The sequence below is a fragment of the Capronia coronata genome (genome assembly GCF_000585585.1).
Source record: "Capronia coronata CBS 617.96 chromosome Unknown acBCG-supercont1.5, whole genome shotgun sequence".
Lineage (NCBI taxonomy): Eukaryota > Fungi > Ascomycota > Eurotiomycetes > Chaetothyriales > Herpotrichiellaceae > Capronia > Capronia coronata.
In genome coordinates this window covers 1,169,449-1,193,929 of record NW_006912897.1, presented here as the reverse complement: position 1 = coordinate 1,193,929, position 24,481 = coordinate 1,169,449, and the positions used below count along the sequence as shown (strand labels likewise).

At 53.5% G+C, this 24,481-nt stretch overlaps 8 protein-coding genes across 8 annotated transcripts; 4 read left to right on the top strand and 4 right to left on the bottom strand.

The window, feature by feature from the left end:
• Positions 1-768: 768 nt before the first annotated feature.
• Positions 769-2,049, bottom strand: A1O1_06101 (uncharacterized protein; the record flags this gene model as incomplete). The annotated part of the gene is made up of 5 exons (XM_007726981.1): positions 769-1,077; positions 1,150-1,352; positions 1,434-1,797; positions 1,866-1,975; positions 2,016-2,049. The coding sequence occupies 5 exons, from the start codon at positions 2,047-2,049 to the stop codon at positions 769-771; spliced, it is 1,020 nt and encodes a 339-aa protein (XP_007725171.1).
• Positions 2,050-2,694: 645 nt separating this feature from the next.
• On the top strand, positions 2,695-4,314 carry A1O1_06100 (uncharacterized protein; the record flags this gene model as incomplete). The annotated part of the gene is made up of 2 exons (XM_007726980.1): positions 2,695-2,833; positions 2,888-4,314. The coding sequence occupies 2 exons, from the start codon at positions 2,695-2,697 to the stop codon at positions 4,312-4,314; spliced, it is 1,566 nt and encodes a 521-aa protein (XP_007725170.1).
• A 1,604-nt stretch (positions 4,315-5,918) lies between these two features.
• A1O1_06099 (STE/STE7/MEK1 protein kinase) lies at positions 5,919-7,647 on the top strand (the record flags this gene model as incomplete). The annotated part of the gene is made up of 3 exons (XM_007726979.1): positions 5,919-6,206; positions 6,257-6,414; positions 6,465-7,647. 3 exons carry the CDS (start codon positions 5,919-5,921, stop codon positions 7,645-7,647), a joined length of 1,629 nt encoding a protein of 542 aa, XP_007725169.1.
• Positions 7,648-8,172: 525 nt separating this feature from the next.
• On the top strand, positions 8,173-10,207 carry A1O1_06098 (uncharacterized protein; the record flags this gene model as incomplete). The annotated part of the gene is made up of 3 exons (XM_007726978.1): positions 8,173-8,697; positions 8,744-9,016; positions 9,065-10,207. 3 exons carry the CDS (start codon positions 8,173-8,175, stop codon positions 10,205-10,207), a joined length of 1,941 nt encoding a protein of 646 aa, XP_007725168.1.
• Positions 10,208-13,284: 3,077 nt separating this feature from the next.
• On the top strand, positions 13,285-14,663 carry A1O1_06097 (uncharacterized protein; the record flags this gene model as incomplete). The annotated part of the gene is made up of 2 exons (XM_007726977.1): positions 13,285-13,358; positions 13,415-14,663. The coding sequence occupies 2 exons, from the start codon at positions 13,285-13,287 to the stop codon at positions 14,661-14,663; spliced, it is 1,323 nt and encodes a 440-aa protein (XP_007725167.1).
• A 1,743-nt stretch (positions 14,664-16,406) lies between these two features.
• On the bottom strand, positions 16,407-18,175 carry A1O1_06096 (uncharacterized protein; the record flags this gene model as incomplete). Its single annotated transcript, XM_007726976.1, has 3 exons — positions 16,407-17,229; positions 17,289-17,764; positions 17,822-18,175. 3 exons carry the CDS (start codon positions 18,173-18,175, stop codon positions 16,407-16,409), a joined length of 1,653 nt encoding a protein of 550 aa, XP_007725166.1.
• A 982-nt stretch (positions 18,176-19,157) lies between these two features.
• A1O1_06095 (uncharacterized protein) lies at positions 19,158-20,468 on the bottom strand (the record flags this gene model as incomplete). Its single annotated transcript, XM_007726975.1, has 1 exon — positions 19,158-20,468. One exon carries the CDS (start codon positions 20,466-20,468, stop codon positions 19,158-19,160), a length of 1,311 nt encoding a protein of 436 aa, XP_007725165.1.
• Positions 20,469-21,227: 759 nt separating this feature from the next.
• A1O1_06094 (uncharacterized protein) lies at positions 21,228-23,508 on the bottom strand (the record flags this gene model as incomplete). Its single annotated transcript, XM_007726974.1, has 3 exons — positions 21,228-21,515; positions 21,568-23,193; positions 23,251-23,508. 3 exons carry the CDS (start codon positions 23,506-23,508, stop codon positions 21,228-21,230), a joined length of 2,172 nt encoding a protein of 723 aa, XP_007725164.1.
• Positions 23,509-24,481: the final 973 nt, after the last annotated feature.

Below are 24,481 nucleotides of genomic sequence, written 5' to 3'. Positions count from 1 at the left end.
TGGCCATTGGCCATCGCACTTCAAGAATCAGTCAGTGTCTCGGTGTCAGCTTCCGCGGTCTTGCTGGACTGGGAATGGGACTCGGAGGACAATAATGGACACATTGGCACTACCTTTTGTTTTCTCGCCCTGCATCGCGTACAAGCCGTTCTTCCTCTCTTTCGCGGGTTGTCTTCAGCTACTGAAGGTGTTCCTGGAACACTCGTACTCGTGGATATTGAGGACCTGGTGCCTGTCTCTGATGCCATCACCACTCAGTGTTATCTAGATGCTGGTCTCCGAATCTGGATACAGTCTGAATACATGCGCCAGTGGTCGCAAATTGTCTCCATGAAGGCTGGGTGGCTTCGCTTGCCACTCACCTGTCTGGCGGGGATCACAGTGGTATGGATGGTTCTGAGTGTGGGTTTCTTACTAGGTCGACTAGATAGATGTCGAGAGGTTTGATTTGATAGAGAGAGAGAGAACCCGTCTTGCCGTCTCTTCTTGATTACGGATTTGTCCGGGAAGCATCGTCAACTCCTTATCTCTTCATCCACCTCCAATTACTAGTATACAGTAGCTGTGGGCTAAGGGGCTATAGGCTGTGGGCAGTGGGCTCCCTAGGCACCGCCAAATACCACATTACTGATAAGTCGAAATGTGAGGTTTGGAGCTTCAAGCCAGGCTTTTTTGAACAGTGACTCTCTCGCAAGTCGTGTCCTACGACCATCTATTGCACCCCCTGTGTGCGTAGGAACAGAATATCGACGCCCCTTGAGCACTGCACTACTGTTTAACTCCCTCCATCCACTTTCTATCGGGCTGATAAGGAAAGTTCTTGTGCATGTGCTTCGCGATGTCCCTTCTCGTTGTGACCCAGACGCCCTCCTTCTCGGCAATGTACAGCATGAACTTCCTCAATGCCTCGCAACGGCCAGCCTTGCCAATGATGCGAGTGTGAAGCGGGATGTTCATCAACTTGCCTCCTTCCCGGTAGAGCATGTCGAACGTATTCTTGAGATATTGTTCGTACGTCTCGGCCACAGAACTCCCAAACCCTGGAGACATGTGGAACTTGCCGTCGTTGCAGTCGTACTATCATATGGTCCCGATCAAGTCAGTCGTGTGGCCAGCCGCTGTAGGTAGCAAGGGGGAATTCCCACGTACGTTGTAGGGGATAAGCAGCATTCCTTTCCGTTCCTTTTCAGGCAGACTGGCTTCCCACGGCAAGTCTAGCCAGTAGGGCACATCGTCGTTGTAGCACTCGGACGACCAGAGGAATTCCTCGCCCAGCTCCTTCCATACTTCTGGGAAGAGAGCGTGTGTCTGTGGAGTCCCTCGGCCAAAGTAAGCACCAACAGGGAACTCTCCTATATATCAACATCCCACGGTCAGCTGATCTTCACTACCGCTCTGAGGCATTGATACTCAGCTGGTGTCCAGACTCTTACCTGTGACCTCTTTCAAGGTAGTCAGTGATTTCTTAATATAAGCCTTGTCTTCTTCGAGGTTGTAATCATAGAATTCCAGCCATCGATAGCCGTGAGCAGCAACCTCGTGGCCGTCCCGGACCAACGCCTTCGCGAATTTAGGGTTCTTCTGCAACGCCACGGCGATGGCATAGGTGGTGAAGTTCCAGCCGAACTCCTTGAAGAGACGGATTAGACGCCAGGAGGCTACCCGGCTTCCATATTCGAAGTCTTGCTCGGCATTGAGATATCTCGTCGTTTTATAGCCCCCAGACGCCCCCTTTTCCCATAGGTAGGGCTCGCTGTGGGCGTCTCCGTCGAGCACACTTCGCTCGCCTCCCTCTTCCTGAGAGACAATATATGTTCAGGACCCTGGCCGAAACAACGGACCCAGCGTAATCACTTTAAACTTACATAGTTGAGAACAAACGACACTGCTATCCGCGCGCCGTTGGGCCACTTGGGATCGAAGCCTTCTTCTCCAAACCCTGTCTGGTTGTCAACATTGAAGAACAACAAAACAACTGTGTGAGATCAGGGGTGCAGTCTTGCCTTCGAAGTCACGCGGAATCTGGTACTTCTCTTCAACGACCACCATTTTCGCTATTGTTGGGACAGATATCGACGGTCAGACTCAGGTTAGTTTTTTCAATGTAGAGTCTCCTGATACCCGTAAATGCTTGGGGACTGTGGTTTCGCTTCATCAGGTTGAGAAGGACTAATATTGAGTAGCTAACTTTGTCTTACCATCATACGCCCGAGGAAATTGATGATAAGCACCGATGACCGGCTGTCGGAGGGTCCGACTTTGTGGACCTAATTAGGCATTAGGGTCAGTAGCTGCAGTATACAAGGCGGTCTGAAGGTCCAGTACGGGCCCAGCGACCACTGGAGGGCGTGGTACTACTAGTAGTAGGGAGAGTGGTCATGGTAGGAGATCCGCAGATAGACGAGACCAGGCCCACCATCGCTTGCGGCTCTCCGATAAGAACGCGCACGTCCGACACCTTGAACTCTTTTGACAGACTCATAGGGACCGACCCCGCTGCAAACCCTTCGATACAACTTGTTGTGTTGACAGACTAAAAGGTAGAGTTGGTCGAGCAGGAAGACTGGAGAGTTGCAGGGTCAGAACCAGTCAATGTTACCGTTTGCTCACCGATCCAGATCGTTACCTTATAATGAAAGGTAGACATAACTAATGCTGACCGTTCGACGATCGTAAAGAGGCACCAGGTCAGTCATGGCTTCGACCATGGACGATTTGTTGGCAGCTGCAGGTCGGCTGAACATCAAGCTGGACGAGGCTGAGACCGAACAATATGCCCAACTTCTGAAACGTATGAAGGCAGCATTGGAAACGGTGTCACAGCTAGAGGGTCGTAACCCCATGACTACAGGAGACAGGAACCTTGACCGCTGACTTCTGCTTCCAGATTATCAACCGACGCCAGACCTGGTGGCAACTCCCAGAAACAAACTCTACCTGCCTAAGCCAGAGGAGAACCCTCTCGGGGCATGGGCCTGGAGATTTGAATGCGCAAAGGCCAACCCTTCATCCAGCTTACTCGAGGGGCGGACCGTGTGCTTCAAGGACAATATCTGCGTCGCCGACGTCCCTTGCCTAGTGGGCACCGAGTCATTCACCGGTTGGGTTCCAAAAACGGACGCGACGGTAGTGACGCGAGTCCTCGATGCCGGGGCCATCATTACGGGAAAGGCAGTCTGTGAGAACCTGTCTCGAGGTGCGGTCAGCAACACCGCCGCCACAGGTCCCGTGCACAACCCGTATGCTCGAGGCTATTCTTGCGGAGGCAGCAGTTCGGGGACGGCGGCATTGGTGGCATCGGGCGCTGTCGATTTGGGCGTTGGATGCGACCAGGGCGGCTCAATCCGAATCCCTGCCAGTCTCTGTGGCCTTTACGGCTTCAAGGCCACCACTGGACTGGTGCCGTACACGGGCATTGCCAGTAACGACGCCAGCGTAGACAATGTCGGCCCCATGACAACGACGTGCCTTGACAACGCAATCATGTTGGAAGCGATTGCGGGCGTTGATGGGCTAGATGACCGGCAAATCGCAGGGACCCCCTTTCCTAAGAATGTGCCAGCATACTCCCAGATCTTGCGAGATACAAAGGAGCAGGGCGTGAAAGGGATGAGAATCGGCCTGCTCCACGAAGGCCTCACGTCTCCCGTAATGGACGCAGAGATCGCGAAGAAGTTCCGAGCAGCGGTGGCTGTTTTTGAGAAACTAGGGGCCAACGTCGAAACCGTGTCCGTCCCAATGCATGCCAGCGCTCGACAGGTCTACTCTGTGCTCACCAAAATGGGAAACCACATAGGCATGCTGGGCCGGGCGACGGGGCGACGACAAGTGATGCTCACCGATCTCTTTGAGAAGAAAGCCCTGCCTTACACGCAACAATCGTGGGAGAAGTTGAGCGCAATGAGCAAAGAGGGCCTGTTCTCCGGCGAATATGCCTGGCAAGAATACCCCACTGCATATCCCAAGGCCGTCAATCTCGCACGCAAACTCACCCATGCCTACGACGAAGTGCTCTCGAGGTACGACTTGTTGGTCATGCCAACCACACTGACGCCCGCGGATCCGTTGCCCCCGGTGAACGCCACTCCAATGGAACACATCATGGCCTCGACTGGCAAAACGGAGAATACAAGCCCATTCAACATCACCGGTCATCCTGCTCTGGCGGTCCCGATCGGCTTCGTCCCATCACACGCCAACCCGAACATAAAAATTCCCGCAAGTATGCAGATTGTGGGAAAGTTCTGGGACGAGGCAACAATCTTCAAAGCAGCGTATGCCTGGGAGAATCATGTCGATTGGAAGAACTTTTGATCAAGGCTGCTCAGTTGCCAATACGAGAAACTTGCTTGACATTGGTGTGTTTTAGATAGGTAACTGTGGACGGTCAAGGTCCAACAGGTCTAGAGTCGACGGTGATGAGACTTGTCAACAGCAACAGCCGCAGCAACCTCACGCACCGAGAGCCGAGAGCCGTGATGCAGCGCCAGTAATGGCGACAGTCGTAAGAAATCACTGAATATTGAGATACCCATAGACAGAGGTGCTTGAGACAAGAACCCATGTATTTAGCGCCGGGCAGGAGAAGATATGCAACAAAAGAATAGGGAGGGTACGCCCGTGGTATGGATGAGTGCCAAACACTATACACACCGCTCTCGACTCCTCAGGCTATTCCTAGATGACTTGTCGTCGATCCGCAATAGCACCTCAACTCTTGCACCGCTGCTGTCCGCCGAGGGCACCGTCATGTTCTTTTCCTCTTGGACCTTTTCATTTCGAGGTAGCCGAAGGCTCGGGCACGTAGGCAGGTATCCAATGAGACTGCCGTCTACCTGGAACGAGGGCACGCAGAGCAATGTTTATCTCAATGCTGAAGGAGGTGTGTCAAGATCATGTTCTGGCTGGGTTTAGATGTGCCCATGGGATTGACTGCAAAGAAAGTACCTACCTAACCTAGGTGCGTCGAGGTGAGAGGGACGAGGATTCCAAGAGCTGGAGTTGCAGTTCAAGTTGTGTTGGTGCAGGCAGGTTAAAGCGGCATGGCGTACAGCTTCCAAACGAATGGCGGGGTCTCGGGGCGTTCCAGATCTGTCGCAAGACGCAGGGGCGCAGGCTGATATTAGGACTCTGTGCGGCCAGGGCAAGTTGAGCGTGAGACTAGCCTCCTAAGCCTCCTAAGCCTAACTTGGTATCGCCTAGTAACACTGTGTAGTCCCTCCTCACTTGCAGCAACCTGCCCTCAAACTGCACACTACATCTGCAACATCCTACCAGCCTACCAGGAGGAGTAGTAGATCTGATTGAACGTCCCCCGAATAGGCGCCTTCGCTTGAACTAAGGCCATGTTATTGGTGATTTCTTCAGTCTATCAACTATCTATGCAATGACATTTGGCCAGAATCTCTCTCATTCTGCCGTTAACGTCCCAAAATAAACGCCTCCGTCGTCAGGAGGGTCCTACCTGCCTGTGAACCCCTTTCTCCAAACGAAAGTCGACTTTGACGATTCCTTCTCTGCCTCGAAAGCTCAGTTGATCTGTCACCTGCGGCAGGACTCTCCAAGCCATCTCCTCTAGTCATCCTAGTATCTGGACGACTTGCCCTGCTCTGGATCTGCTGACGTATGCGTGGCTCTCTTCGACTCGGGTACATGGCACTGACAGGAGCGAGATAACCGCCACGCGTTCCTCAATCCATCGGTTGGCCCTCCTTCACCTAAGCGCCCATGGCACAGTCTACCTTTGCATTTGAATCCTAGGCTATCTCTCTCGTTCGACCTGCCGCACCTTAACAACCCCACGGAATCGATCGAGCCTGCTTAATACCTGATCCCCTCCTCAAACCTCCGGCCCACGAGACAGTGACAGAAGCCCCGTTCACTGGATCATACCTAGACCTCACATCAACTCCAACAAGATGTCTGACCCGTTCAAGACCAGAACTCTGAAGAGGAAGAATGTGAAAGGGCTGGCTCTAAATGCTCCTCCGCCACGAACAGCGAATCCGTCGGAGGGTGATGCGCAGATACCGGGGGCTCTGGGCAACTCCGAAAGTGACCGTACGGACACATTGGAGATCGGGTTAGAATTCAAGTTGGATTTGAGAAGTGAAGATCTGGTGGTCCTCAAAGAGTTGGGCGCTGGCAATGGAGGTACGGTCAGTAAAGTCATGCATGCTACCACCAAAGTCATCATGGCCAGAAAGGTAAATATAGAATTCTCCGATCTAGTGTCACGCGCGCTGAACAAACACAGATCATCCGGGTCGATGCAAAAGAGAACGTCCGCAAGCAGATTGTGAGGGAGTTGCAAGTCGGTCATGACTGCAGTTCCCCGTATGTGATCACATTTTACGGCGCCTTTCAGAATGAGGCTCGTGACATTGTACTGTGTATGGAATACATGGACTGCGGGTGAGTCCTCAGATTGTAGACTCGTCCTTTGGCGCAACTAATGTGGGCAGTTCTTTGGATCGGATATCGAAAGACTTCGGACCTATTCGGGTCGACGTGCTTGGGAAGATAACAGAGTCAATTCTAGGTGGCTTGGTCTATCTCTACGAAGCGCATCGCATCATGCACCGAGACATCAAGCCTTCCAACGTTCTGGTCAATTCTCGTGGCATGATCAAACTGTGTGATTTCGGAGTTGCGACAGAGACCGTGAACTCGGTCGCAAACACCTTTGTGGGGACTTCAACATACATGGCTCCAGAGCGAATCCAGGGAGGAGCGTACTCGATCAAATCAGATGTGTGGAGTGTTGGTCTTACAGTGATGGAATTGGCTATCGGCAGATTTCCCTTCGACTCTAGCGACTCTGCCGCAGGCGACAGAGCTAGTGCGGGACCGATGGGAATCCTCGACCTTCTGCAGACTATTGTCCACGAGCCTGCGCCGAAGTTGCCCAAGAGTGAAGCATTCCCCAGCATTTTGGAAGACTTTGTGGCCAAGTGTTTGTTGAAGAACCCTGACGAAAGACCAACACCCAGAGAGCTGTATGATAGGGACAATTTTCTACAAGCGGCCAAGAGAACTCCAGTCGATTTGCAAGAGTGGGCGGTATCAATGATGGAGCGACACAATCGGAAATCCTACCTTGCACCACCCGCGCCCAAATCTCTCAAGAGTGACGGTACAAGCTCGGATGCCTCTTACACGACCTCGGCCGCGTCTACAGCATCCTTTGCCAGCGACATCCGGGGCACGCCTGTTACTGCCAGGCAACACAAAGTGCCCGCGACTGGTCATATACCCGTTGCCGCACCTCAATTTGTTGGTCAGCATACTCCCACAGGGATCGTGGAAAGATCACCACCACCCCCGTTGTCACTACAACACTTGTCCCTTGAGACGCGAGACGCCCCGAGCGGAGTTGTGCCGCGTCCCAACCGCATGGGGTACAACGACCGTGACAACATTCCTGAGCCTGCATCGGCAATTGAACCCTCACAGCGGCCAGTCTTTCCTCCCCGAACAAGTAGCAACGGTTCAGCGATGAACGGACGAAACCCATTAGCAAGTCCACCTCTGTCCTTACGACAGCCACCGCCAACAGGGCCACTACCACCACCCCCGGTGAAGGATTTGCCGGCGCCTCCACTATTGCATGGTGCGGGCATAGCCAGTCCGCGTCGGCTGAGGTGATGTTTAAGAGTACATATTCTCGACATCGTTTGGGACCTTGAGCGTAAAGCATTGTGGGTGAATTGGGACGGCCGACCATGGCTCAGCATGTCTTCAGGCGTAGCTCGTTTGCCAGGAGCGTCATGTCCATTGTATTTCTTGAGCGAGGACACCACGTTTACACTGGAGTTCATTCAAGTAATCCTCAAGTGCGACAGGGGTTATACCATTTCAGTACTTTTGAGATGCCGAGGAATACGTAGTAGTAGTAAGGCTGTAACTCCTGTCGGGCCGTCCATTCTCCGCTCATCTCTGAGTCGGGTAGTTGTGAGTTTGGTCCCGCTGTCTTACCAGGACGAATAGGGGGCGCGGAACCGCCAAGGTTTCGTCACAGCCTGGCCTGATTACTCTGTACTTTGTACAGGTCCTAGGTAGCCATCCGCGTCTCGTTCAGAAGCCCGCAGCCCAGAATTCGAGTTACGAGCAAACGTTCGACCCTGCCGATTGCGGCTTTTCACGCAAGATATGGAGGCGGCATCTGCCAGAATGGCGTCGAGGAACCAGTTCGAGGGGTTCGCGCCGCCGCGGTCGACGCTTCAACGGTACATCTACAATGCCTGCGACCCGGTAGCCAACCTCGAACCCAATCTGGCGTTGAACCTCGAGATCGTCGACTTGATCAACTCCAAGAAGGGCAACGCGCCTCGCGAGGCTGCCATGACTATTGTCCAACTCATCAATCACCGGAACCCGAACGTGGCCATGCTGGCTCTATCATTGCTAGATATCTGTGTCAAGAACTGCGGCTATCCGTTCCATCTACAGATCAGTACCAAGGAATTTCTCAACGAACTCGTCCGCCGATTCCCCGAACGACCTCCCATACGTCCGAGCCGTGTGCAGGGCAAGATCTTGGAAGCTATTGAAGAGTGGCGGCAGACAATATGTCAAACCTCAAGATATAAGGACGACCTGGGCTTCATACGAGATATGCATCGGCTCCTGCTGTACAAGGGCTATATGTTTCCGGAGATACGCAGGGAAGATGCGGCAGTGCTGAACCCGAGCGATGTGAGCAGCATGTCTCGATGACAGCGCCCATACTGACGCATTACAGAATCTCCAGTCTCCCGAGGAGATGGAAGCGGAAGATCGGGCGGCACAATCGGCTAAACTTCAAGAGTTGATCCGGCGTGGACGACCACAGGATCTCCAGGAAGCAAACCGCCTGATGAAGGTTATGGCCGGCTACGACACAAGACATAAAACGGACTATCGAGCAAAAGCAGCCGAAGAGGTTGCGAAAGTACAACAGAAAGCCAAGATCCTGGAGGATATGCTCCAGAGCCACAGGGAAGGCGCCAAATTCGCAGATGGAGATGTTTTCGAGGTATTGGTTCCCGACCGCCTCTTGACGACGATGACTGATTTGGTGTAGGAACTCGCAGCAGCGCTCCGGAGCGCGCATCCCAAGATCCAGAAGATGTGCGAGGAAGAGTCTGACGACGCCGAAGCAGTCGCGAAACTGCTGGAAATCAACGACAGTATACACCGGACAATAGAGAGGTACAAATTGATGAAGGCGGGCAATGTCGATGCGGCCAACCAGATCGCGAAGGGCACATTGGGTACAACGACAGGAGTTGGCAAAAACTCCGCCAACGAATTGTCCTTGATCGATTTCGACCCAGACCCGCCCGCGCCGACTGCACCGGCTGTGGCAGATACCAATGGTTCCCTCCTCGATACAGGCGCCAGTGCCTCGACACAAGCCGCGCCGAAGACCGTAGAAGACGATTTATTGGGACTCTCCTTGTCAGATCCCAGTCCCGCACCCCTTGGATCGATTTTCCTGGGCCCAGGAGCGACAACCGGGGCACCGGCAAGCAGCAGCTTTTCCAACACCCTCAATTTTACACCAAGCCAGCCTCCTGCGCCTCACCCAGCGGTTTCACCCAAACCAAACTATGATGCCTTTGCATCGCTTACCAGCGCGTTACCGGCCTCCAAACCGGCAACTCCCATACCGGCTGCACCGCAAGTTCGACAAGCTAGTCAAACACATGGCGATCCCTTCGCCGCTCTTGTAGCCTCGAGTTCACGGCCATCGACCCCACGACAGGTGCAACCACCGCAGCCCGCATCACAGGCGTCCACGGTACCGCAACATCAGACTTTTTCTCAACCGGCCGAAGATGACTGGATGTTTGAGTCGTCATTGCCTGAGACCAAGGTGGTGAAAGTACTTTCGTCAGCGGTGGAGATTGACTTTGAACCGCGACGGCCGGCAGGACAGTCAGTTATCCAGATCACAGCACGTTTTTCAAATACCACCGACCAACCCATTACTGGCCTGCATTTCTATGTCGCTGTGGAGAAGAGCTACACCTTGGAGCTGAAGCCACAGAGTGGACGCAACATGCGACCCAAGTCACGACACGCCATTCATCAAGAAATCATCCTCAATGGAGTACCAGTAGGGAAAGGCAGTACAGTCAAGATGCGGTTCAAAGTGTCCTACGAACTCAATGGGCAGGCGCGGGAAGACCAGGGCCATGTACCTTCGTTGAGCATCAGTTAGCGTGACAGAGATCAGAGATTCAGACACTGGCCTCTCTAGCTTTCTCAACCAAATTGAATTATATTACATACTGGCAGCAGCAACCAGAAGGAAACTGTAAACGGGAACATGACGCGCGAGCCACCGTGGAGCTGAGTGTCCTCCCGGGAGGTACCACGAATCCGCCGTTTTGACACTTGCAGACAGCTCCCTGGTTCCGATGCTCTACTAGTATACAGTGCATCGTGCGTTTGGACCTTCTCTTTGTCTAGTGATATGGTCCGTTGTTTTGACTTGGCATCCCAACAACTTCCACGTCCGCCCAATGCAGGTTGCAGCGCTTTCTTATTCCATTTTTGGCCTAAAACACGAGGAAATCGTCATCCTTCCTCAGTCGATGGGGAAGTTTTCGTCGAGGTTGCAATGAGGAAAAGCCACGTTGATGGATGATGGGTGATAGTGATCGGAGAGATACGATCGGCGGGGGAGAGAAGTGATAGGCGGCCATCAGATCGATCAACATGCGGCTCCCAGATCCGGATACAGATCTGGATCTTGCAGATGCCAGTCAACTCCGGCACGACAGGAGATGCGAGGAGGAGCTGAAGGACTAGTTTGAGTGATGGTGGGAACTGCTAGATGAGACCGGTTCGAGGGTGTCAGGGAGCGCTGCACTGCACTGGACGCTGGAGGGTGCAGTGATTGAAGATCAACAATCCATGATGCTGGAGCCCTGGAGGAGCCTAAGGTAGGGAGCCTAAGGAGCCCATCGAATTGCCTGCCAGTCACGGTGGGTGGAAATCCAGGTCGCGGATCTGGGGGCGTTGTACGAAACTCTACCGCTGCTTCAAGTTCCACTTCTTTAGGCTTCATCAATTTCTTACTTGACTCCCAAACAATTTGAAATACTTGCTGCCGGAATTGTCTTACCCGTGGAGTTGGCACTTCAGCTTGAGAGGATCAACCACATCCGTTGCCGTTGTGACTTTTTTTCTTCCAGGGTCGGCATCCTCAACGCAACGAATAACGATGGCTTCCCAGAGCCACTCGCACCCCAAGATGACAACTGTACCAATCTATCTTCGCACTTTGTGCACGAGGGGACCTCACTCGGAGCGCCATGAATGCTGGCCAAGTATTCTCACATACTCGCGTCCTCGCCGGGTCCAGCACTAACCTGCTCAGTCACTCCCTCGCTCAGTGACGGCCCCCGTCCCTCTACCATAGTCCCTGAGCCTCTCAACGATCACCTCCGCAGTGGCCAACCCGAGGATGGGCGAACGATCCAAGCCCACAATGCTCCGCTGCGGACCGCAGGGCATAGTGGCAACGATGTTTGCAGTGGAGGCGTGCAATAATGGCTATTTACCTGTCTTAACCACTACCTCATCCACCTTTGCAGGAGAAGCACAAGAATCTATCTGATCTCTGGCATGAGTTTCTGCACGGGCCCTCGTGATGGAATCTTCACACTGCAGGAATGCCAACTTGAACTGCAATAATGAACAGGTCTCGAAGCTGAGGTTGAGCTTGCAGCTACATGGTGGATTTTCTTCTCCCAGTTTCCTCGCATACCTTCTCCGGCGTCGTCTCCCCTGCAGTTGACCACCTTCCTGAATAGCCGACCAGTCATGATTATGGTGAAACCCAAATATCAGGTCCGATCTGAAATCAGGCCACTTGGGGGATCTGTAATCCGCTGCCATCACTATCAAAACCGTCAGTTGACGTGTGTCTGTTGAAACTGGGCGATCGCAGGTGCACGCTAGGATCTGGAACTACGACCGATAGAGCCAATTCGCGGAGTCGCACGGCAAGATCGGACCCTGCTACTGGCAGTTCACAAGACACCCTCTTTCTGGGGCTTGGAATGCAGACCTATGGAGCTGGAAGAAGGAGATGGGTGTAATTTCCGTCATGGTAAAAAACCGAGCGAGAGCAGCCAGCATCAAGAGAGAAAAGAAGGGATGCCCCGGCAGAATGGCATGGGATAAGGGCATGGGGATCTGGGATCTGGGATCATGGTGAAACCCTTCGACATAGGCTCTTCGATCCACGGGCCCAATATGCGCCGGCGGAGATGGTTTACGAGAGGGTGGAGGACCGGATGGACCAATTCTCCTCCATGATCGCTGGCCTAGCGGCGCTCACCAACTCTATCTCATTTCAGACCTTCCTCATCGAGAATGGTGGCCCGATGCCCAGGACCCTGTCACCAAGTGTGGGCACAGAGCACAAGGCACAGGGTCGATCGCTGGAAGGGCGAATGGTTATTCCATACCAACACCATCCGGGTCCACCATGGTTTACCATTTCAGCTTTTCGCCCACGATGACTGTGCACAGGATGCACACTCTCCGGCTTTTCTCTTTCCCTGCTACTCGTTTGCAGGCGACTTTCAGCCAACCAGGATGGATGGTTTTGGCGTATTCCTCGGTCGCTGGAGAGCTTCTCAGGCTATCGACTTGTGCCGTCTCTCTCAGCCACACTTTGGCACATACGCACATCAGGACTAGCACAGTATTATGCCCGCGATCCTCGCTTCAACACATCGCCTCCGCTGCAGCCCTGGCCATCGACGCTATAACGACATACCTTTTTCCCCGGGAGTGGTCTCCTAGCCCGTCGTCTCCACTCAGTCAAAACACTGAGCACCGTCACCAACGTTGTACGAGCTTCCTCGCGCAGCTATCTTCCCAAGCTGGCTTTGCTAGAACTCTACGCTACACTCTCTTTGCCATCATGCCCCTGCCCCCAAAGCCAGTTTCTTCTTGACCGGATGATTTTCCTGGGCTGCTTCGCCACTTTATATGTCTTGCTCTTAATGTTGCCTCTTCCTCTTCTCGGATCTCGATCTGTCGATTGTTTACTTTACACGACATATTGTCTTCTTCAGTGACTTGAGTTGTGAGACCAGATCACCGAGAGCAACAGCATCTACTTCGTTGCCGTCATCTTTTTGATCAATCCCCGGCCTCCTGCATTGTGAAGCTACTCAGTGATTGAGCAACTGAGGCCCATAGCTTGCCAATCCGCACTGAAAGCAGTCGCTGGAAACATTCGAGTTTCTTCATCAAAACCCAATACTCTTTCACAAAATGCCGCCTTTAAGAACGACACCGCCTGCCAAGGCGATCAAGACTGAACGGACTCATGAAGAGAACCAGGAGAGGTACACCAAGTCCGACCTGGGTATACGGGGCATTCAAGCTGACTTTCGTGTTCAAGAGCCTACATCGCTGCGTCGAGAAGAAGTGATCGAAGTCTGGAAGCTCGAGTCGAGTCGGCACGAAGGGCATCTGAAATCCACAAACGCCGCACAGGTCGGTCACTGCGTGTGACTGAGCAAGATGTTATCAACGAGGAAATGTATGAAGAGGAGGACGATGATTTGCCTCTCCAATATCGACGTCTCACAGCACATCTCCAGACGGGATCGGCAGACTTCAATCGACGGCTAGCCGCATACCTTACCAATCAAGTCGCCATGAGAAGTGCAATGGAACAGATGATTCAGAACCCGTATGCTCAGTACCCCAATGCTGCCACTTACCAATCCCGACCCAACATGTTTTCATCGCCTCTACTGTCTCACCCCAACATGGCTTCGCCGGCGGCCACTGGCTCCTACCGACCCTCCCCATATCCTTCTCCCCATCAAGCCAATTTCCGGTCCAACCACGGCCGAGCCTTCTCCATGGCTTCAATACCAACTCGTCAAGAACGACAGTCGCCCCCTTCATCCGACCCACCAGGTTCGCTGGACCACAGGAGACTGTCGACCCCCGCTACAATCCAGCTCGGAGATACCTCTGCTGGACAAGTCAACACCGACGGGATCAAGCCGGATCCCGAATATATGAGACAAACGCAGTCCGCCACTCTCTCAGCGCAACAAAACCACGGCGGTGGTGGCCATGCATTTTCGTCATCATGGCAGGATATGGGCCCGTTCACCACCACTCTACCCCCGGAGTCTCAACAGATGTTTGCCCATGCCCCTGGTTTCGATCATAATGATCCCAGCTACGCCATGCTCATGCACGGTTCGGACCAGTACGTCTCCTCCCCATACTACCCATGGCACGACATGCGAAGTGGCGGCGGCGTCAAGGGTATGCCTGTCCATGCGTCAGCATATCAAGGCATGTCGGCGACTTTGGCACCCTCGGTGCTCGAACAGAGTGTCGAGAGCGCCCATTCTCAGGAGATCAACTCCGAGTCGACACCGACAAACACGCACGGCAGCACTGCTTCGTCCGCAGCTGACCGCACAGCCAGTGATGCTAGTTCCCTCCCTACCGCTGGGCTGGACTTCAATTTCAGCCAGGAGAGCAAGGGGCTCGACTTCGGCGGTGCCATGCCTTTGACTTCGGGCCAGATCACCCCGGCCGGAGAGGGCTTTTGGGACCACTTCGTCATGGACGGAAGTTGGGACGATGGCGCCGAGGTCGAAGGTGCAGTCGCTACAGGATAAATCTTTGTCTAAATCCTTGTCTTGGGATGGACAGACTGTAGTTCTATGCTACGCAAGATCTGGTCTTTCCCTTTTGGCCCCGAGCAGAACGCTGCATCGGCGCCGGCGCACGGATATCTTGCAGTGCATTACTTCTCCAGCAACATGAAGGATGCATGTCATCAGTTGTCCATGACGATACTGGTGCCGGCCAGTGGGATGAATGCTGTGCTGTTTGGATCGGTACTCCGTACCATTCTCACCCAATGCAGCCACGCGGTCATGATTCTCATAATTCTCATGATCACTGTGAGATCTATCTACTGGTCACTATTGTGCCGCCTCACTACAATCCACTGGTTACCGCCTGCTATCTTCGACAAATCCCGAATGAAAGGCTCTGGTAACCTGATCACCTATCTCTCAGTCTGAGAGTGGACTTATTTAATCCGGGACCATCTATCTGTCGAAGCCTCTACCGCTCGAGTCATCCTGACCCCGAGCATATGGAGAAAGTGTAGACTTCAATCCTCGATTCCTTATACGATGGAGGTATTTTTCCACGAAAGAAAAAACGAAAAACAGGGCACCTTGGGAGGAAAAAGCAAATGATGATTGCTGCTGCAACGAGAGTCATGTTTGCCTGGGTTCGGGATCTCCGCTCTCTGCCGCCAGTTCACGTGGATTACCAACGCATGTGTGCCCAGACATATACATATATGAGGACTCTAAAGAGTTTGAGACCCAGGTGTTGCGTTGCTACCCTGACTTGCATTGCTTTCTGGTCGGTCGGGTCGGTTGGGTCGGTTTGGTCGGTCGGGTCAATGCCCTCTATATCTATATATTCTATTCTATCTATCTCTTCTCTTGCTTCCGCCGTTGGCGTTTCGGCATCTGAAAAGGATGCCTCGAAAGGACGGGAAAGGTCAAATCTCAAAGGGTTTGACCAGGTGTTCCAGATTCCAGTCCGCTCAGGAGTCAGGGGTTGGGTCGGGTCGAGTCAATCACCTGGAGGGTGTTAATATATAGGTAGGGAGGATTGGGTCCAGAAGGGAAAAGAACCATATTTACGTTGGTTAAAGTAATATGAAATGAAAACATTATCTTCCCTCCATATCAGAAACACAGTACAGCATGCCTATGTTGGCAAAAGAAGACCTGCGTACCTTAGTAACCAAGGTTGGTACCTAGGTAGAGTAGGTATCTCACCCCTTTTACAGTACCACGAGCACATCAAAGCATGGAGTAGTTTTTCCGATTGGCAGACCTAGTCGCAATACACTATGAAATCCGCCTACTGCTGCTACTGCCGTCTTCTTCTGGTCTTTCTAGGTAGGCCGCACAAATATCCTGTGCTTGGTGTCGTGTACACTCACTCCGTAAGAAAATAATCCATGAGACCAACCGCGGGAAACTCCTTCAACCATGTCTCTCTCTCCAGTAAACAGCAGTTCGGAGGCCAGCCTGACCTCGGCATTTCTCTTCGATTACAAGAGCCTTTCCTGCCTTGGATTGGATCGGCGGCATCAGGATTGGGACAGGGACCAGGACCAGTATCGATATCATGGGATAGTCAGTCATTTGAACAGGTCTCAAGTCACTCCAGAGAACAGAGGAGCGGGCTTCGCTTCTGCCATTATCCTTGGTCCTTGATACCGCCTTTACAAGGCTCCAATGACGGGCTACAAAAAGCATCGTTTCTTTTCTTTTCTTTTCTTCTTTCCCATGGGAATGACAATATCCATAGCAAACCGAATCCCCGGCTCAACCTTTCCCAGCTCCGTTACCAGGCGATGAGACGCTGGCCAGACTGCTCCTCCTCGACCTGGAACGTTCACCTGACAGGCGCCCTACACCGCTTCCTTGTCCAGTAAGAGACGGACGTGGGCCTAGGTCGAAACTCTTCCGGACACTGCTGGAGCTGCTTCGGCGTCGTCTCATGCGGACCTCGTTGGGGTCGGCGACATCGTCCATGCCGCCGACGCGGGCAAAGAGGATCAAAATGTCCGTGAGACTCACGACGCCGACAAGACGGCCGGAAATCCGGGCGCCAGGCAACGAAGACGCAGAGACGCTGGGCCCGGTGGGCGTGATGAACGGTGTCTTGGGCGACTGGTCGACTATGGCGCTTGAAGATGGATCCAAGGTGGTGGAGGGGGTGGCGGCCGGGAATGCGCTGCCCGTGACGACGGAGGAGGCGTGGCTCGAGGTCGGGGCGAGGGTGGCGGAATGGATGGAGGGTGTGGGCGGGCCCGAGGAGATCGGGGAAGCCGGATCTGTAATCCACAGGCGGTGGGACTTGGTGGCGACGAGTTTGGCAACGGTATGAGCGAGCGTCGACTGCGGGGTGACGTGGAACACGGGGAACGAGTCCTTTCCTTCATTCATGCCGCGCGTGGAGAGGATGACGGTGATGAAGTGGATGCAGGTATTCCGCAGGAGAGGCAGGGAGGTGGACTTGATGAGTAGTTTCACGTCGATGTTGGAGATGTTGCCGATGACATTGTAGTTGTGGTCCACCACAGCGAGCGACGAGACGCCTTCGGTGTAGAGCATAGTCAGGGCGTCCGCCAGAGGTCGGTCACCGCTAGAAACGAAGGTTAGCCTTGCCATCGCCAACCATCCCAAACAAAAGATATGACTTACTTGATGGCCACGACATCATTGGAACCAATCTTGAGATCGCGCAGGTGTTGGGCATAGAGGTGTTCCAGCACCGGGAAACTCCTGCCATACTCCCAGAGGAATTGGGTCAGCCTTGTCTGACTCAGGACGCCCGTTGCCTCTTTGGTCGACTCGTTCACGACGACGACGCGATGGACTCCTTTGCCGAACGTCTCGATTGCCTTGAGCAAATCCGAGTCCTCGCTCAGGAATGTCAACGGCTCTTTCTTGCTGAGAGACTTGATGTCTCGGAGGTGCATGGCCTTTCCTTCGCGTGCTTGTTGAGCCAATCTTTCCAGTTCTTCGGCACGATCATCATCCTCGGGTTTGATCAGACCCACGACCAACAGAAGATAGGCATTGAGGTCGCGATAGTCGAACGTCCCAATGACGGGCGAGTCGTCAGACTCGGCGTTTTCGCGGACGAGCAGAGCGGGGGCTCCTGACTCGACGAGGATCTGCTGGCTGTCAGCAACGATGCCATGTTCACAACTTGAGCAGAAGTCTCATGCTACCTTTGTGGCTGATTCCACCGCCGTCTTGATGTCCACGAACCGAAGGTCCCCTGGGCTGACCAGCTCTTTAACCTTGATGGTGGTCCATTCGCGACCTGCGAATTTGGGATCGGGGTTCTTCATTGGGGGATTGTCGATGAGTTCTTGCACGGCCAACTGCGACAGAGAAGGTGGTCGTTGGGATCTGGGAGAGGGAGGCAGGCCTCTTAATTCGTTGAAGCTTTGGCGGTGTTGGGCTGCGGCGCTGGGCATAGAGGGGATGCGTAGAGATGTTCTAGAGGAGCCGGTGGGCGACTGGGCATCCAGACTCGGTCTGGACGAGGTGGCGGAAGGATCGCGATTGGGTGTCGACATGGCGATAGGGCAAGGTTAGAAGCTTGCTGATAGAGGGTACGTGCTAAGGTAGTAAGGTGATGGTGTCTTCTGCTCTGAAAGATTTGCGATGGAGATATGATGTGATGTGATGTGCTGGGGCGGTGATGGCAGGAGGCTGGAATTCTAGTTCCCCAGGTAGAAAGATAGTGAGTTAGAGGTGGAGGGGCAGATTGTCTGCCTAATCGTAACTAATGGGCGGCAGCGCCCATTGTTACGTCCAGGTGGTCAAGCCGTGTCGACACGACTGATTGTTGGGAACGGGAAGCGCAGGATCGATCAGGCTTGTGATGAGATACTCTAGCGGATGATTTCTTCTTTGGTCTGGACTTGACGGCATACAGAGGACAGTAATCGAAGATGAGTTGTTTGTTTGGTGGTGTATTTTGTATTATCACGAGAGCAGGTGAGCCATATTGTCCCGCAGACAGGGGTCTCTTAGGCTCTCTCTCGTCTAGGCATCTTCTTTAGGGGCCTGGTTAAGTACCTACCGTGTTTGCTGTCCCTGATTGTTACCCCATGTGCATAGTACGTAGTACTACTAGTAGTAACCTCTAGCCCCTCGGCGCCTCCCTAGCCCTCCACCGCAAGCGAGTTTCCCACTATTACCGCTGACGTCGACGACGGCTTAGGGCTAGGGAGGCTCCTGAATACTAGCAGCTTCCTAAGGATTACCTTGTAGCCTGGACATTATTGACTACCTAGACTGCACTGCCATCTGTGCCATTACTGCTGACTGGCAATTAGTATCTAAGGTACCTAGGTATGTAGGCGCATCAGGCTCTGGGAAATTGATCCCTGAGCTCCCTCTAGCATCTAGAATCTACCATGGCGTCCCCAACCACGGACCCAGGGCTGGTCAAGGCCACGACAATCCCATGGACGAAGTCGTCCCCAAATGACCTACTACGTACTACTAGTAGCAGTAGGAATATTCCCGAATAGCAGCCCTTCAACGCCTGTACTATCGACCCTGAAACTCATTAAGCATGTCGACCACGCTTGGCACGTTTGATCTCATCGTCGCCCTAGATTTGGATCCCCTCTTGGCCGGCGGCGAGGCAGTCCCTTGTGAAATCATTTCCGAATTTCTCAGTCTCTTGGTATGATCACGCCCGGCAGCCTGAGAAGAATGACCCTCGCGTTCCGCCCATGCCTGAGTCCTGACATTGTCGAAGAAAACCGTCCGTGTCGAAGGGAAGTCGTCGACAATGTGTGACCACTGACGAGGAGATCCTAACCAGACTTCCAGCAACGGCAACCTCTCCACCACATTCGGCCGGCGGGGATGCGCCAGGTCGCGGAAGAGGGCCATGCTGTCGTAGTAACACCCCGACACAGAACCATAGTAGAAGTCGTCGTTGCCGATGACAGGACGTAGACTTTTGGCACTTCTCTTGGAATGTCTCGCTTCCCAACCCGCCGCTTGCGAGACAGGCTCCCAGTCTCCTCGGTTTCGCTGGTGCATCCGGGGACAGTCGGTGACAATCAGATGGCACAAGGATGGGAAGGAATCTGTATATCTGAAGATCCAGTCCGACACAAACTCCTGCCAGCCACACAAAAGGACACGGAGATGTTGAAACGCCTGCCCCGACGCGGCGAGTTCTGCCCACGACCGCATCACCCGTTCGTCAAACTTGGACACGTTGTTATCAATGGTGACTTGGCCGTCAGACAGGTCAAGCACCGCCAAGTTCGTGACCGTGTGAATCGAAACAAGGTCAACGGTGGTCATCTGCTTGGGTGACAGCCGGAGACATGTCAACCAGCTCAAATCTGGAGAGGTGATGCCGACTAAGTAGTCGCACAGTGGGAGCACCGGTTGCTTGATGTCCAGCAGGTATCTGTATTCGGGCTGGCCGAACTCATCCTCGCCGGGATAAGCGGCCGCAAACGTTCTCCAGGCATGGAAGCTTTCCCTTCGTGTGGCAAGCACTTGCTTCCAGACCTTCTCCGCAATCGCCCAGGGCACAGCCGCGAAATGCTCCGGGGTCAGCCTTGGAAGCAGTTTGGCGACCTTCACCACTGCCATGTCGGCCAGTGAACGGGCCCCGTGCTCGTTGGGACGAGACTTCTTGATCAACCCCGGCGTCTTGGGCTCGCCGATCCAGTCAAAGTACTGCTTCCTGTTGAAGCGGACCTCGACTTCCGAGTAGACTTGTCCCGACTCCGCATCGTACTTTCGCTCAACCACTGGTCTCGGAGGCGACGTAGGACGCTTCGGTCGTCGAGTGGCGTGAGGTGGCCGACCAAAATAGAAGGAAGATTTCATGGTCGCGACACGGCTGGTCGCTTTGCCTTTCAGAAATAACAGGCACTTTGGTTTCGTGTATTGAATAGCGCGGTTTGATCGATCAAGAACCCCTTGAGGATTTGATGCCCAAGGTCTCTCTCACCCGGACCTGAGCAGCTTGGTCATGGCAAGGAGCGACTCCTTTTCCATTCTAGCTGACTGGGGGTGATTCTAGGGCTCGGTCGAGGGATGGTCTTTCATCAATCTCAAGTCCTGGAACTGTTCAAGCGTAGATTTCAGTCGAAATAGGCATGGGTACGCCTCCCCTGTGTCTGTCCACAGTATTTGCCCGCAGATAGATATCTGGCCACCTTCAACTTCACATTCGAATTGATTCTTTCATCGCGTCGCCATCGCCAAGCTTCTGGAGAAACTCGGGCTGCACCAGCCTTATCCCAATACGGAATGAAAGTGGCGCCGCCTTGTACTCTACAGACCCCATTAGCTGAGTCATCCATATCTCACACAACTACGCAGGTACCTTAGGTAGCAAGGCTAGGTACGATCCGTAGTATTTGAGGTACCTACCAAGGAAAGGCATCCGGTCTTCATCTGCCTCGTTCATGTGAGGTTTATTTCGGCGGAGTTCCCTTTTACTGCTGGGCGTCTCAGCCCTGACTACGGTAAGGAGCTCGAGCGTGACAAGCACAACACAACAATCCCTTGTTCCATGGCCGCGGAGGCAGATGTCCCATTGTAATTCTTCATTAAATGCCGGAAGATCTCGCAAGACCGTCGTTACCAGAACCCGTTGGACCGAACAAATCGCTCCTGGTGCTCCTTCAGACTGGCCCAATGCACGAGTTCTTCCTCCTCGATTTCCTCGGGTGTCCTCAACAGACCTCCATTAGCACTGTCGGCCAGGCCTCGGTATCGCGCCGGTCCCAATCGTTCCAATCTAGACAAAATCTGCAGGAACGTGTTGAGGTAGGCGTTGACACTCTCCGAGTCCAGCGTAGGCATCACGCTCATTCTAGAACGCTTGGTCTCCAGCAACGTGGATGCGACGGTCCGGATTTTATTACACTGGGAACGGTCAGAAAAGTGAGCACCCTAGTTCCACAATGGCTTGACTCACAATACTCATTCCGTTGGGCTCCATGTTGACCTGATTGATACTTCTCAACAGGAGGGCCATATCACGAACAATGTCTTCACGCTCCACCGCCATCATTTGTTCACCAGCATCCATCATGCTATCGCTCGGGGTCCGCGCGGTAGCCTGTTTGTTGAAACTGTGCTCCATCCCCGCAGTGAGTATACCTGCCGTGGGAGAAGTACCAATCCCCGACTTCTCAGTTGGAAGGACGAGCTTGTCGCGATCCACAACCTCATAGAGATTCCAAAACCGCTCCACCAGATATGATCTGGATGAGAGTTGGGTGGCGTAGATGTTGGCCTTCTGTATCTCAAATTGAATGGCTCGCTTCGAAAACGGCGGCACGGATAAGGACCCTCGGGCACTCCCAGACGTCAAACTGGGGTCCGTCTCCGCTCCTTCGCGATCGATGTACAGGTGAGAATAGGCGGAGATATCGGTGTGGGTGGGTGGCCACTCGCCGAAGCCATTGGCTGGATTCAGCTGCAGCTCTTTTGGGGCATCTCGAGTGGCATCCTTCACGTTCTGAAGAGCGCGGCGGATGATCTGACGTTGTCGGTCCCAATCGTAGACGGTATTAGCGCCGAACGCCATTTCTAGAGCCGCCAGAAAGTGAAATGCCCTGAAGACCTTGACATTCAGATTGAACCCTACCAATTCTGCCACGACGCCACGCGGTTGGGGGAACACCTGGGATTCCGTAATGTATTCATCGTCCACCTCCAAGGGCAAAGGCGGGAGCATTTCCGCATGTGATACAGGGGGCATCAACAGATCACCTTCTGCGTCGTCCAGTTGTCGAGCTGACATGGCACCCACAAAGAGTAACCAGAAGAGACGGCGACCGGATTCTTGATAGACGTAGTCAACGGATGATGGTTTCTCGGCATCGGCAGGAGCGTACCCGCCAGGCGTCACCAGCGAAGCTTGGTGAGTTTCTGGTCGGTGAAAATTCAGCTCCCGTGTAATGATCGTACACTCCCAAAGATATAAACGGAGACGTCGAACGTTCAAACAATATCCAGCGGCCAAGCCCGTCAAATAGCTGGCTATACCGTCGTAAAGTCCTAAGGGTCTATCTTGATATCCGATTCCTCGAGCTTCGACGAAGACCTGGTGACACCGATCAATCAAGGCCCCAGCATTGGGGAACAGCGATTTGCCTGGCTCCGTGACGAAAAGTTGTCGCGGTCTGCGTGGGAAAGATGCCACCAAGCACTCTATCATGGCAGCGATCAGAGCCAGGAAACTGCGATTTGTTCTGTCTTCTCTTGCGTCGAAAGCTCTGCGAAACGTGGGCTCGTGTGGGACAGGAATCAATGGATGGATGTATGTGAAGTAATCGTCCAGAAGGATCTTCAAGGTGGGTAGGTCGCAGATTGACTCGGCGGACAGCGGCAAGGGAGCTGAGAGGGCTGCCAGACTGTATGCAGCATCGTGGGTTGGGGAACCTCGGGACGCTTCGTATGCCACGCTCTCCAGCTTCTGTCTCTTGATGGCTTCTGCATGTCTATTGGGAGGGCCACGGCGTCGGCTCGGGCGATCAAAGGTGCAAGGAATATCGAGGGCGGCGCATGACTTGCAGGGAGGTCCAGCTTCGTCGCACTGTTTAAGTTTCCGTCAGCTATGGCGCCCTCGGAAGAGCACAGATTGCCGACTCACCTTGACCTTTCGCACGCTGCAACTGTCGCAGGCCTTTCTAAGACGAACCCTTGGTTCGGATGAGCCCGTTGACTGCTGCCTTGTAGGTTTTGCTTGTGAGGGTCCTGCATCGGACCGAGGGGCAGGCACTGAAACCTCGAACTGGTTGGCGTAGGTGGAAGGAATTTGGTATGCGGACTGATCTTCGTATTTGTATGCGCTGCCTGGGTCGTGAGGTTGGGAGGGGGAGTAGGAGCCGGTAGGAGAGATGGACGACATCGTGGATCAAGTAGTGCGCGAGTATGATCCTTTGTCGCCGATGCCACAGTCGAAGCCCACGGGTGAACGTCGGCACATAGCAAGATAAGAAGGATGGTGAGCGCCAGTAAATGCTCCGGCAGGCGGAGAGGCGGCTTGAAATCCGGGGCGTTAGGAAAGTGGAGGAGGCAGATCCGAACTGCACCGCGCCGTACTTAGTCGTACTAGGTACGTACTATTAGTAGGAGACTCAATTCACTGCGATCCTCAAGTCATCATTTTGCACTGCGGTGTCTACAGCGCTGGCTTGTTGTTCATTCATAGTATCTGTCGACAAACTGACCTCGTGTCCGCCGATGTGCGTCAAGTCAACTGAGAAGTTGCAGGTCCAATGGTGGCATGATTGGTGTGGAGGAAGCATACACATAAGAGAGGTCGGGGTCATGGCGAGTTGGTCAAGTGAAGCCTGCGAGATCCCGCACTTTTGCCAGGACTAGGTGTATACTGTGTGTCTAGGTATGTAAGTACTGCCACTAATACTAGAGCTACTGGATAACTACAGTACTTGGAGTACCTACCCTTTACCGGTAAGCTTGAGGATGCGAGCAAGCCTATCATGTGGGACATCCAAGCAGGTCAGATATAGAATGAGGAATTGATATGGGCATGTCGGGAATAGCATTGACTGGGTGATGATTTGGGATATTCAATATTCCCTCTTTTGCTGCTCCATGCTCATTTTTGATTCCTCTTGGATGGCCACTTCCCCAGCAATCGCCCCGGTAAGGAGTTCTGATATACTACTAGTAGTACTGGATCAGAAGCGGTGGGTGAAAGAGACCACAACAGTGAAAGCACCATGCAAGTAACAAAGCGAGCACAGCTTCTCAGAGGCAACGAAGCACAGCAAAGCACAGCAAAGCACAGCAAAGCACAGCAAAGCACAGCAAAGCACAGCAAAGCACAGCAAAGCACAGCAAAGCACAGCAAAGCA